The sequence below is a fragment of the Vigna radiata genome, chromosome 1, assembly GCF_000741045.1.
Source record: "Vigna radiata var. radiata cultivar VC1973A chromosome 1, Vradiata_ver6, whole genome shotgun sequence".
Lineage (NCBI taxonomy): Eukaryota > Viridiplantae > Streptophyta > Magnoliopsida > Fabales > Fabaceae > Vigna > Vigna radiata.
Window position 1 is genome coordinate 21,430,708 of NC_028351.1, and position 14,719 is coordinate 21,445,426.

The 14,719-nt window shown below is 28.9% G+C and overlaps 1 protein-coding gene across 1 annotated transcript; it reads left to right on the forward strand.

Moving 5' to 3' along the window:
- Positions 1–1,289: 1,289 nt before the first annotated feature.
- On the forward strand, positions 1,290–2,604 carry LOC106764926. The gene is made up of 3 exons (XM_014649371.2): positions 1,290–1,466; positions 1,564–1,759; positions 1,922–2,604. Exons 1-3 carry the CDS (start codon positions 1,332–1,334, stop codon positions 2,362–2,364), a joined length of 774 nt encoding a protein of 257 aa, XP_014504857.1. The 5' UTR covers positions 1,290–1,331; the 3' UTR covers positions 2,365–2,604.
- Positions 2,605–14,719: the final 12,115 nt, after the last annotated feature.

The window sequence follows — 14,719 nt, forward strand, 5'->3', positions numbered from 1 at the left end:
ATGTCTAATATTTTGCTTGGATATCTACGAAATGTGATTTTGTCCTGTGTGGCCTCAATTGCCATTTTGCCTAGAAAAAGACAGATTTTTTTCTTTCTTTCATGACTTTTCAAAGCTATCTTCATAAACTAACTAGAAGGTACATCACATTTCAAACTTTCAATACCTTTTGATGAGTATTTTCCTACTTTTTCAATGGTTTATTTTCTTTAAATAAGTTTTCAAGCAAACACTTCCTACTATTCTAAATTTTTTAAAGTAATTAGGGCTATATAATTAGAGCTTCATAGCTCACAACTGAGAAAACTTTTCTTTCCGGTAGACAATCACACCACTTCTGTTTGGAAAACTTTTGATGGGGTGCACCAAGAAATATGATAGGGTAGTCAGGCCCAGATGAAATACAAGAGTTGAACGGCCCAGTTGAGTAGTAAGCTATGATAGGAGCTCAGAAAATAAATATTGTGATTAAGAAAAATATACAAGATGACGTTCTTATATTACATGAACAAAGTTTTATTTAGTAAAATCTTAATCATCTAGTTACAAATCTAAAAATGAATAAAGTGTTAAACTAAATTTTACTAATGTATATAGTACAAAAACTTGATTTAAACAATCAAAATGTCATCCAAATTACAGTACTATTATCTCTACCGCATCATTCCGACTAGACCGACAAATATTAATTAGGAAAATCTTGACTAGTTAAATGAATTTACCACATTATTATTATTATTATTATTATTATTATTATTATTATTGCTTTTGGTATGATTATATATTAATTATATTATCATGATTGAAATGCTTGAAGTCATATAGAGCCAATGAAATTGGTTGAAGTGGCGTGGACCAGGTTTCCTTCTACCAAAATATTTTAAGAAGAAAAAAAATAGTTTAACAGATTTTTTCCATTAATTAAACTAATTATCTCCATTAGAATTAATCCACAGTAAACTGACTTTCGGATAGCGAATATATATGCGTGATTAAGAAGAAAAAAACATGACGCGCGCATTAATGAGATGAGTTAACCGTGAGAGATAGTTCTAGAATACATTGAAAACACATAGTTATGTCATTTTCATGGTTATTAAAAGAAAGAATTAAGATAAGGATATTCGGACATATCAACTTTTTATTTTATTTTAATTTTTTTTGGTTCCTTTCGTTTGATTGATTTAATATATATTTAGGTTATGAGCAGCGGGCCTCATCTATAATCTGTCACCACACAGGTACTATTTCCACCGCCATTCCTTCTTATATATAAGAAATCCAAACCTCACACTCATTTCCACTGCACACTATTCTTCTCTTTTGACTAGATGGCAAGTTTAGAGGAAGACGAGTTGGTACAAATGGTGCAAGATTTTATAGAATCAGAATCAACATCCTCCACAACTTCCACTTCCTCAAATTGCCACACCTTAACCCACACAACCCAATTTTTTATTCTGCAGGTACTGTTCACCACTCCTTTGTTTTTTGTGTTTTTTTTTTTTTTCCAACTTTGTCTTGGTTTAAGGTTGTCTCTCTCTATGCTGTAAATGGTTTCAGGATATTCTAAGAAGTGAGGGTGATGCAGCACCTGAGACTAAGGTGATGAAGTGTGTACTGAAACATATGAGAGGTAGAAAGAGTGCAGAGAAAACAACCAATCTCAGTAGATGGCTTGCTGTGAGGATGAAAATGGATGGTCTTAATGCTTCTATATGTCACACATCTTGGGCCACCTCTGTGGGTTGTCCTGCAGGTCGGTCTTTCTTTTTTTTTTTCTGCCTTTTTCTCCACCTCTGCTTAAATCTGTGTTAAAATTCAAAATGAAATATCCAAATTTGGATTGTTAGACGTCAAAATTTGAGCCAGAAATTATGTACCCTTTTGGTATTTCTTATGTTTATGCAAAGATGAACAGGTGAATACGAGTATATTGAGGTGATGATGGAGGATGAGGATTACGGTAAAGCTTTGAGGGTGATAGTAGATATAGATTTCAGGTCCCAATTTGAAGTTGCGAAGCCTACGGAAGACTACAAAGAATTGACAGAATCGGTTCCTTACATTTTTGTTGGGAGTGAGAAGAAGCTGTGCAAGATAATTTCCTTGCTATGTTCTGCTGCGAAACAGTGTCTAAGAGAGAAGGGTCTTCACGTGCCTCCATGGAGAACCGCATCGTACATGAAAGCCAAGTGGCTTTCTGTGAGTCGTAAAGAAGGATCAAAGGGTGATGAAGATAGTGATATTATTGGTAACTGGGTACCTCCATTGTTGAAACCAAAGAAAAGAGATTTGGGTGGTGGTGGATCTAGTTTGTCGAATCAATTATCTAACATGAGTACTGTAAATTATTGTTGCTAGGGGAGTCTCTTTATCATCAGAACAACCCAATTTTGGACTTCTATCTGCTGTTAATTCGGTCATCAACATCACAAGTATTTTTGTATTCTACCATAAAATAAGCACTTAGCATGGAAAACAAACAGACAAACACTGCTTACGTTAATTTTTGGAGTTTAGTTCTTTAGTTTGTCAGCCCTGTAATCCACTGGAGGAGGATCCTGTTCTTCAATAAACGAATATCCTTATCTCTTTCATTTTTTTTTCTGTTTCCATTGGGGGAAAAAAGAAATATATATATCCTAATAATATACATGTTATGTGAACCATGTGCATTTTACATGAGAATCGCGTTTTTCTGATTTAAGATTATCATCGAAGTTGCTTCTAAGAGAATATAGATGTCATTTCTATTTTAACTTGGAAATATTGAGAGACACAAGTTATATATTTTCCTAGTGTTTTAAATGTAAAACGTTGAATGTGTATGAGATGTGTTGGAAAGAAAGAAAATTGTTTCCTTCTTTCAATTTCCATACTAGACAAATTCTAAAATAGATGTAAAACAAAATGGAGTATCATAACATCACTATACTTATTTTTTTAATTTTATAACTTTTAAATTTTGACATTTAATACAATCACTTTTAAAGATAACGTATAATATAGTCATTTGAAAAGTAATCTTTTGTGATTGTAAAAGTGAATGTGAAGGGTTGTAAATGAAGTGCTAAAGTAATAAATTTAACTTAATATGTTTTCGATTTCTTATATGAAACGTTTACTTTTAATTAGATCCTTATATAAAAGTAATTTAATTAGTATATGCATACTCGTATTTAACATCGTCTTCGTCAAATGTTTGTACTTTGAAACTAAAAATATTGCATTTTCACATTTTGAATTGTCTTTGTAACAAAATTCAGTAGGATGAACTTGGTGACAAAATTTTAATAATTTGAATAACAATTTTTTTTGTTTAATTCTTAATCAACATTTGTTATCATGGATGAATTCATTGAGAGTTTGAGTTGATTCATTCGATTTACATTAATGAAAATGTTAAGAAATGAGAAATATGAAATTGATGGATCCGTACATAATAAGCTTTTTCGAGTATGATTTTAGAAATTAGAGTCAATGAGATATGGTTTTTGTTTAAATTGTCTCGCTCGTCTCACTTGTTTTTCATGTAAGGCGTCTAAATAATCAATTATCTTTCAAGTATAATTAATTATATAATTTTTAAATAGTATAGTGTAAATATTTACCTAATTCACAAACTTTTTAGTAAGAGAATATTTTTTTCACATATTAAAATAAACTTATGATGAAAATAAATAAAGGTTACTCAATAATAAATCCAACTTTCTCTATTTTCTTTTTCCTTTCAAATTAAATACATTCTTATTCTAACTTTTCGTTCTTTTCTTTTTCTCTGTTTACTCCTTTTCATCAAATAATTTAACTTTTCACTTTTTTTTTTTGGAAAAAGTCTCTTTAACCACTCTTTTTTGACAACTTTTTGACAACGTATATGTGGCAATTTATGATTGGTCCGTTTCAAATATTTTTTAAAGATAAATTCAAACATACCAATAAAATAATGACACGTATCTTGTTGTCAAAAAATTGTTAAAAAAGAATTGTCAAAGTATCATTGTCTTTTTTTTATCACATATTCAAACAAAGTGTTCTAGGAATACCGTATACATAAAAAAAGAAGAAGTCAAATTTAGTAGATTTTCTAGGAATAACACGAAAAAGAAAATTTGTCTTTTTAAATAAGTCATTATAATATAAAGTCATTATTTAGTATAGAGAGATGAAAGAGTTTGAAAAATATCAACTTCATATTGTTGTTTATATATTTAAGTGAAAAAGTAAAAGAAGTGGATTTCATGAAAAACTTAAATATTTAACAGTCAGTTTTTTCCTGCTATATTTTGTTTGTTTCCTAATTAGTCATTCTTACTTTACACTTTCCATTTAACATGTTAAATAACCATTATAATATTTAATTATTGAGTAAAAAAAAATACTATTTTAATCTTGTAGGGGTTATCACTTTTGTAGGGTGCCTATACTTAGCATATTATGTTACTTTATCAACGCAATCTTTTTAAGAAATAAGATGCCACCAAATTACATTTTTTTTTATCAGAATATCAAGTTAAAAGATGTTTTTATTATTATAGCATATTTGAATGTTGAGAAGTTTTATTTTAGTTAAGTTAATTTATAATATATAAATAAATGTAAATTTTATTTTATAAATTAATTTGGTAAGACTAAATTGGACTAAAAAATTACTTTTTCTTTTATCAATATTATATCAAAGTTAATAAGTTAAATCATATTGTAGTAAAAATATATACAAATATTTCATTAGTCTTAGAACATATAATTATATCCAATAACAAAACATTACAACTAGAGTGAGAATTTTATTTACAAAATAAGATGTTTCATGTAACAAGCAATTCAAATACCTTGAATTAGTGACGTAATAGTGTTATTATAATTAAGGGTTAAATATGTTTTTAGTCCCTAAACTTTGAGGTGATTTTGGTTTTAGTCCCTCTTTCAAACTAAGGTACGATTTAGTCCTTCAACTTTAGAAAACTCTGGTTTTAGTCCTTTTTACCAAATTTTCTTAACTTTATTTGCTATTTCAAACGCGTTTCTCAGTTAACATTGAAGCAAAAATGTGTCGAACAGTGTAAACAATCCAAATGCTATAATGAAACGTGCTTGAAACAACAAATAAAGTTAAAATTTTTTGATAAAAAGTACTAAAACCAGAATTTTCTAAAGTTGAAGGACTAAATTGTACCTTAATTTGAAAAAGGGACTAAAACCAAAATCATCCCAAAATATAGGGACTAAAAACATATTTAACCCTATAATTAAATAAGAAATTGTCTCTAATAGTACATATGTTAATTACTATATAAAACAGAAAAATATAGGTATAATAAAAAAAAACCAAGTAGGTGATAGTTAAGCTGATTTTAACTTGACACAAAATAAAATATAAATGATAGAGCAAAATTAAACCTATTACAAATGGAGGCAAATTAAAGAGTAAATAAAATATAATAACATTATATAATACATGGATCAAATTGAAATTATAAAATATTTTTAATCAGGATTAAATATGTTTATAATATTTAAATTTTATGTGAAATTTAAATTTCTTTTTCAAAATTTAAATTTAAAAAATAAATAGATATACTTTTTTTAATTCAATTACATTATTTTTTTTACGTGTCAAATATATGTTATTTTACTATTTTAATAATTTATACAGTTTAACATGTTTTAATTTTAAAAGTTGTAAAACGCGACTGATATTACAAAAATTTAACGTAATTGGATTAAAAGAAATATGTCAATTCATTTTTAAAATTAATATTTTGATCATGAAAAAATTTTAATTTCAAGACAAAATTCAAAAACTAAAAACATACTTAATAATTTTCATTAATATAAACATCGGTTAAACTATACTTGTAGAGAAAATAAATAGATAAAATATTAATAAAAGAATGGGCAACCACTCTAAAATGAACACAAATTAATCAATAAATAAAAATAATAATATTGTGTGAGCTAGATGAAAAGTAAAAAGGCATTTTCCTATTCATACATAAGTGCTGATCTTGACGCTAACTGAAAAAAAGAAAACATTAATGATAAAGAAGGTGATATGGCCACAAATTTAAAAATAATAATAAACAATACATAGGTCCGGCTCACACTAATTAAGTTGTATTTATGAATTAAAACATAAAAGCATAATGATAAAGTGAATCAAACTTATTTTAAAATGGAAGCAAAATAAATGATAAATAAAAATAATAATACTAAAATTTGTGAAGACTAAACTGATACTTAAAAAATATATTTTATTAATATAAATGTCAGTCTAACAAACAATAAATAAAAAAAATAAAAAATTAAAAAAAATAATGATAAAGTGAAAAACCACTTTAAAATGGACCGAAATTTAAAAATAATAATACTAAATATAGAATGAGCTGTACTTATGAATTAAAAATTAAAAATAGATGCATTTATTTCATTCTTCACACATTTTACTTTCCCACTTCCATATTTTTTTTCCCATTTTCAGGAGCTCATTTTTAATTTTTTGCTTGAGCTCATTTTACTCCAACAAAGCCATAGAATAGTTTCACTTCCAAAATTGTTTGGGAGAGGAGGTGAGCCCTTTTTATCCTTTTGCATTTCAGTTTTTTTGTTTTAAGAAATAAATTTTAAACTTAATTATAAAATAAGGTTTATATTTATTTAAAAATTTATTTTACAATGATTTTTAGTGACATTTAGAAGTAACGAACATTATTTAAAAAAAAAAAAATCTATTATAACAATATTACATTGAAGAAGGTTATATATTCAAGATTATTTGTTTACATATTTGATGTTTATAGTTGGTGTTGAGATTAGTATTATAATGAATGTTGACTGCGGTATTCTATACATTTCAAATGGATAGAGTCCAATGTTATTATATTAATTGGATGAATTGATAGTTATTAAAGATATAAGTAAATTATGTTATGGAGTGTATAATTTGTTTTATATATGTATTTATTTGACGTATATAAGTTGAAAGTTGGACGCGTATAGATTAAGTGTGTCCATCAATCAATTATTGGATTATAAGTCCAATCCAAAATAATATGTATAAGAAGAAAAAAAAAAAATCTTTTTAACATTATTATTGTTGAAAATGTCACGTTAATTAAAAATAAAATTAATTCATAAGTGAATTTAAACTTTATCTTACAAACCAATTTTATGAATTGAATTAGACTTAAAATTTATTTTTAATAACTATTTCATTCAAAATTAAACTATATAATAAGAAACTTGAGAGAATATTACTATTACAATAAAGAAGAGATTTATTTGCAGTCCAAATTTTTTGATAATGACAAAAATCGTCGATAAAATGTAATTATCGACAATCTTATGACAATAAAAAAGTTGTCAATAATATGCTTGTTGGAAACAATACTACAAGGATAATGATACATAAACAATAATTTTTTGACAACATTTGAACATTATCATACATGTCATTGTGTGATTGGTCCAAATGATACAATGACACCACCATAAACCAATCACACAATGACACGTATGATGATATTCAAATATTGTCAAGAAAATGTTGTCTAAGTATCTTTATCCATACTACAATTATGAATATTTGTGACATTAGCCTCGATATTACAGTAAGTTGTCAATGGTCGTTGTAGCTTTCTTATCCTAGGAAATTACGTGTGTTCTTGTAAGAAAACAACCTACCACCAAAACGTGGAATCTAGCCATCCTCTAATTTAGTTTGTTTTTATTGCTCAGAATCTGCACAGACTGCTTCGGCTGTGAGACTCGGCATATTCTTTCTATATTAATGTATTTTTGAAATTTTATATGATCCACAAAATGGAAGAAAGAGAGAGAGAGAAATGAATAGTACAATATTAAGGAACATTTAAAACCGTATGTATGTATGTATATACGGTAGTATGGAAGAGAGTGAGTAGACGGAATGAGATAGAGATGAGAGGGTAGGTTTTGGAAGGGAGCATGAGATGAAAAAAATTAATGAAAAGATTGAATAAGGTGTAAGCATTTAAGTGAAACCAGTGGCAATGAGAAAAACATGTGGCAGGAAAACCATGGGAAACTAGGTGACGTATACGACAAACAGACATGTCCATGTCCCATTTCATTGCTTACTACTATACACTTCTTTCACTCTCATCCTTTCATTTCTACACACGTATTCAACACCTAAATATCACATAATTCACATTCTCTACGTTTATCATCTTCCTCCGTTTCCTCTTTAAATATACTTTCATCTAATCATATCTTTCGCTTCTTCATTCTTCTTTCTTAATAAAAACGTAAAACGAGATATTTGGCAGAAGAAAGCTGTTTTTATGTCTTATGATTGTTTGAATAATTTAAATATGTTTAATTGAATATGATATTTTAAAAAATATTTATACATGAAAAAGAAATTCATTTTTAAGTTTAGTTTTAACAGAGTTTTTTTTTATAAAATTATTTCTTACATTAAATAATTTAGTAAGAGTAATACAAAAAAAAAATTACATATTGTATAGTTATTTATTCTTTATGATAGAAATAACTAAAATATGTTTCTAAAAGCAAATAAGATAAAAAGTAAACATTTGTAACTTTAAATTTCTGAAACTATTTTTTTTTAGCAAACATGTAAATGCTTTTATATTCTATATACGTGGCTTGGCTTCAACTACTCATTGCAGAAAGCACGTATACGTATACACGTTAGTGTTTCTTTTTCCCTAACCACAACGGGAAAGTATTAAAAAATTAAAATCAAACTAGTAATAGTTTTTTGGTGATAGAAACTAATAGTGGTTTAATTAAACCACTATTATAAGTTATGCAGAGATAATAATGATTGAGAAGTAAGTATTGATGGTATTTGGATAAGATCAATAATCCATATGTGTCGAATAATCATTTGACTTGCTTTCGATAGAGAAAGTGCAACCTAATGACATAAAAATTATTAATCATATTTCGTATGTTTTAAAAAAATTAACATAGACTAGATAATGCATATAATAAATAATATTGTAGCGAAATAAGAATCTAGAAACATTAAAGAAAATGATACTAGGGGAGAAGAGAGAAGCTGTAAGACAAAATATTAGCGAAGATTAGAAAAAGATGAAAATTTGATACATTTTTATTTTCAATATTCACATACAGACAGGGTATATTTTTTTTATTGTCATGACGATGGACTTGTTTAATTTAGATTGAATCCAAATTTAATATGTTTTTTTCTTATAAGAAAATAATCAAGAAAGTAAAATGGTCACATGAAAATGATATGATATATATTGATGAAGAATAAATTATTATAAAGATTTTTCAAATCTTACAGGTAAATGATTTCTAAAAATTGGAGATACATTTTTGTTATCCATTTTAACAGTTTCTTTTCTTGGAGAGATTTGGCTTCCTCCCTTCTTGATTTCTGTTGGAGCTAAGTATTTAATTATGCAACTCTGCCTTCTGTTTAACATATTCTCAATATTTGAGTCAATACTTGCTTCCAATTTAAAAACCTTAAATTGAAAAGTCCAAAAAATGTTAAAAAGTTTAAATGATTATTATAAAAATTTTAAATTTTTTACTTATTAAAAAATTGATAAAAGGATTAGTTATTTACTGATAACATAAATATTAATATTTTTTTCTTTAAGACGGTAGTGTCACATTGACATCATTCACTATCAGATCAACCTTTAATTTATCAATCGTTAAATGCATCTTAGCTCTTCTTTTTTACGTGTATTTTGTAAATACACACTGTTCAAATTAAAAAATAAGAAATTTTGTTTTTATTGTCATAAATAAAATATTAACTTTTATATTGAATTTGGGTTATTAGACAGAAGTATGGAGTTGTAAAAGTTCTTGAAGAATTGGAAAAACACTAATGTCAGGATCAACATCTCAAGACTATAAAGAAATATGCACGAAAATAATGTGAATAGCCCATGATTCTACAATAGAGAGAATAACACAAAAGGGTTTTGTATATTAGTCAATAGATGAACCTAGTCCAAACATTTATGAAGGTTGAAGTTAGTCCATTATACTTAAACATAATCAAATATTTTGTTTAATATTTATTCAAAGTATCAATTTGTATGGACTGTGATATTACATTAGTTATAGATTACTATTTACTGTAAGTTACTTTTTGTACTTATTTTTTTTCGGCCACTTTTGTATTTAAACACATACATGATCCATGCAAACTAAACAATTTAGTACTTTTTTGTATAGGCTAACATTACTCAAAATTAATGTACTTTATTTCTAAAGCTATCATTTTAAGGAAGGTTGGTGACAACTTTAATGTTATTGTTCTTGCTCTTGTATTTCATGTCTCCTTTTTCTTTTGTAATGTTCTCACACTACAAAAATTATATTTTCTACAAGGGGTTTTTTTTTTCCAGCGGTTGGAAAACCTCTAAAAATTTCGACGGTTTTAACTGTAACTATGTTTTAACTTTTCTTTTTAATTTAAAAAAAGTCATCATTTTCGGTCTCTCTCTTTTCGAAACCCTATTTTCTCCACCTTCTTCACCATTCTTGTCATGCCTCGTTTTCCATCTTCTCCACTGTGACTGTCGACCCCCAACAATATTTTGCTTCTTCTCCACTATAACTCTCATTTCCAACCCTAATTTTGCCTTCACCGCTAAATCATTTGGCATCACTGGACACCGCAACACTTGATCAGATCCATCCTTCCACCGTTCGTGGTTAGCGCCCTCTCCCTCTCTTTCGCCACCGCCACCGCTACCGTGCGCTCTTGCCGATTGCGATCACCATGTTCAAATTCCTCAAAGAGGTCGTTGGTGGATCTGGACCGACCTCAAGGATCTACCGTATAACATAGTCGAACATTTCCCTTCTACCTAGGGCTCCTGGACTCACTCTCGCGGCACCTCCAAGGTAGTCTCCGCATTTTCCCTTTCAATTCACTAATATATGTTTCACGAACACCTAAATCTATTCTACACCTACAGACATAGCTTATACAGTGAGATAACGCCAGATAGATGGAGTGAAACGAAGAATTTCAATTAGATGTACACTAACTATGTTTTCATGTGTTGTTATTCAGTTATTTTTTTGTATAACACTGCCACGCCATTGTTTCAGGACGACGGTTCTCCTGTCTCTGACTTTTCTCTCTCTGGCTCCAATGCTCAGGACGGTCACTTAGCTGTTGCGCGCAACTGCGTCAAGCTTTGGATACCACCATGTAGAACCAAGATATATGTTGTTAACATACTGGATTCTTGAAGGACCTTGCATGCTTCCATTCAATGCATCACATCATGTAGGAGTTGGAGGAATTTGTCATCAATCATAGAAATGAGGTATAGTCATGTACATGCTGAATCCAAAACATTGTAAACAAACTTTAGTTTATTTTTTCCTTCTCTTCTCCCCTCAAAATGATCTCCTTATTCTGCATTTCTAAACAAAAAATGATCATTTTATTCATGTTTGATGAAGAATAAACAATCATACATATTTTATAATCCTACACGGTCAACGACTCCTAGAAATTGGATATGTTTTCTTTTATCCATTTTAACCATTTCTTTCTTGAAGAAGACACGGTCAACGACTTCTAGAAATTGGATATGTTTTTTTTTTTGTCCATTTTAATCATTTCTTTCTTGAAGAGGATTCAATTTCCTCTGTTCTTGTTTCTTAATGGACTAAGTACCTAATTTGCAGCTCTCCATGTCGAGTAACATATCCTAGGTAGCAATTGGTCAATACTCAATTGCTACACATTTAAAAGCCTTAAATTTTAAAATCCAACTATAATAGTAAGATATTAATGCACATGGTAAAAAGTTAAAAAGTTTAAATGGTTATTGTAAAAATTTTAAAATCTTTACCTAGTAAAAAGTTGATGAAGGGACTAGTTACATACAGATAACAAGAATCTTTACCTAAGATTATAATGAAATGTGCACGAGAATAATGTGAATAGCCCAAAATACTTTTGCAATAGAGAGAATAACACAAAAGGGTTAAACATATTAGACAATAAGTAAACTTAGTACAAACATTTAAGGTTGAAGTTGTGCAGTTATAGTTACCCATAATCAAATATTTTTGTTTAATATCTATTCACAATATCAATTTGTATGTATTTGTAATATTATATTAGTAATAGATTATTATTTATTGTACGTTACTTTTTATATTTATTTTTTGTACGCCACTGTTGAAAGGCTTTTTAGTCGCATTAAAGCTCAACAAACCTAAATTCCCTACTAATGTAGTGTAGGGGTAACCTAGGGTCTAATCCAAGGACTTGGTTCTTGTTAAGTTTTAGAAATGTAGAATTATACCTAATTATGTATTTACTAAAAACTAGGTGGGGAGGAAAAAAATTGTATTATTAAAAATAAAGAAACTAAAAATATAAAATCTATAAATTGTTTCAAAGAGGAAAGAAAATGAAAAGAAAGAATAATATCTAAACAAAAATTGCAATCATGAAGTTAAACTGACCTAAACTACTAACTCTGGACATGAAAACTAAAATGAAAATGAATATGAAAATTAAAGAAACCTAATTGCTTAACATATGAAACTAATGGACCAAAGAATCTCCTATCTATATGCATCTTCTGGAAAGGTAAATGTAAACGCACAAACTAGATTATTTTGTACAGAACCAAATGGGAAGAAATGTAAAATCACAAATGAAAGAAGCAAACTAAGTTGATTAGGCAAACGTAAAAATCAGAGGTAGATATCTAACCATGAAAACCTGATCTAAGAACAAATATCAGCAATTCCCTATGCTAAATTCAATCAACAAAAATCAATCCTAAACTACAATTAATCATACTCAGACAGAAACCAAATTGATACAACTAATGCCAGACCATGAACCCTAGGTTAAGGGTTGAGAGAATTTGGGGAAAAACCTTCAAAATCTGATCGAGCCTCTTTGCCTAAATGAAACGCGACTTTGAACCCTTCTCCACTTTGCCCTGACGCAGCAACATGAAACGCTGCGTTTCATTTAATTAGCAAAAGGGGCTTCAACCCATGTTTACTCTTTCATCAACGTTGTCCCAATTCAAGTTTCTTCAGCAGCTCAGTTTCCAGAGGCCCAATATTTGCTTGCAGCAGCAGTGCAACAACAACGTCTCTTCTCATCAGCATGGGCCTAGCTTGATTGGCCCAATTGATTATGGGCTGATCTGCAAAAATAATAGATATAGGGTAAATCAGCAAAAAGAGAAAATGGAAGTCTATAACAGCAAAAATTAATATGATATTTGAAGCAAAGAGAAAAAAAATATTATTTAATAAAGAAAATACTATTTATTATCTAAAAACACAAAATTAATACTATTTCTATTTAAAACCTATTTTTATCCTAATTATACTAATCTATCTTAATTCTAAAAAATTAAAAGCTAAACTATCCTAAAAAAGTAATATTAACATAGAAAAATAGGGAAAATTTGACACTTAACACACCCCCACACTTAAGAAACTGCCCTCCTGGGTAGGGAAAACTAAAATGAAAAAACCAAAGACTCTAACTTCAAAGGAAAAAGACCCAACACACAATAAAGAACACTAGGCTCTATCACAATCAACTCAATTCTACCAATTTACACAACTCTAGCTATTTTTCTCTAAATAGACCTGCACAATCAGAATCATTCACTTCAAACCCAAGTTTCAGCAACTCTAGCCAGCAATGAACAATCAGAATCAACCAAGACAAGCAGACAATTACAATTCAGAGAAGTAGCAGCCCAAATTTCAACCTCACAGGACAAAGTGTTTACACTCTCAACTGTTTAGGTTAGCCTGTGTTTCACTCCACATAACATGATAGGCCACAATTCTTAACTTTGGAAAAACTCTAATTGACACTGCTTTAATCTTGGTAACTCTAGATCACTAGGACTTGCATGACTTGTAATGTAATGGACAATGGAATAAGCTAGATGGATGAGAAAGCAGAAACTGGAATGGATCAGAGAATTATGAAATAGAAACTAGAATGAATTAGAGAATATGCAAGAAAGAAGGGAAACTGGAACTCTGTACAAGTATTTCATTTTTTTTTCTTCTTGGCCAGACTCTTATCTTTTTGTATCTTTCTTTCTTTTTTTCAGTTTTTTTTTTCCAAATCAATTTTCTATTTTTCTCTTTTTCAGAGCTCTTTTTATTCTCTTTCCAGATCAGATTTTTTTTCTTTTTAGAGCTCTTTTTTTTTCACTTTACCTCTAGTCTCACTCTTTTGCTGAGTTCCGAAGTCTCCTTACTTCTCACACATCTCTCAAGGTTGTTTATTTATATGGTTGGGGAATGGTTTGTACTGGATGGAAAACAAAGAGACAGCTAAGGCTCAAATGAGGGTACAATGGAAAGAAATGAATGTGAATGGGAAGAAGAAAGAAGGCCTAGATCATATCTAAAGTTCTACCAAGATCAAGCACACTCAAAGAGAATTAATACAAAATCAGAACTATGGCTATACATGCATGCAATCACACTAGAAAGAAAAAATTTGGCCCAAAACTCTCCAGGGTTAAAAATTTGTCAAAATTGAACTTGCTACTCTCTGTCATGCAAAACATGCTCACTTGAATTGAACTAACTGCAAAAATTACTGTTACAGCTACATCTACTTAAATCTAGAGCTAAAGACTTATTGGCAGTCTATCTTGGAAAAACAAAGTTATAAAGTTAAGTAAAT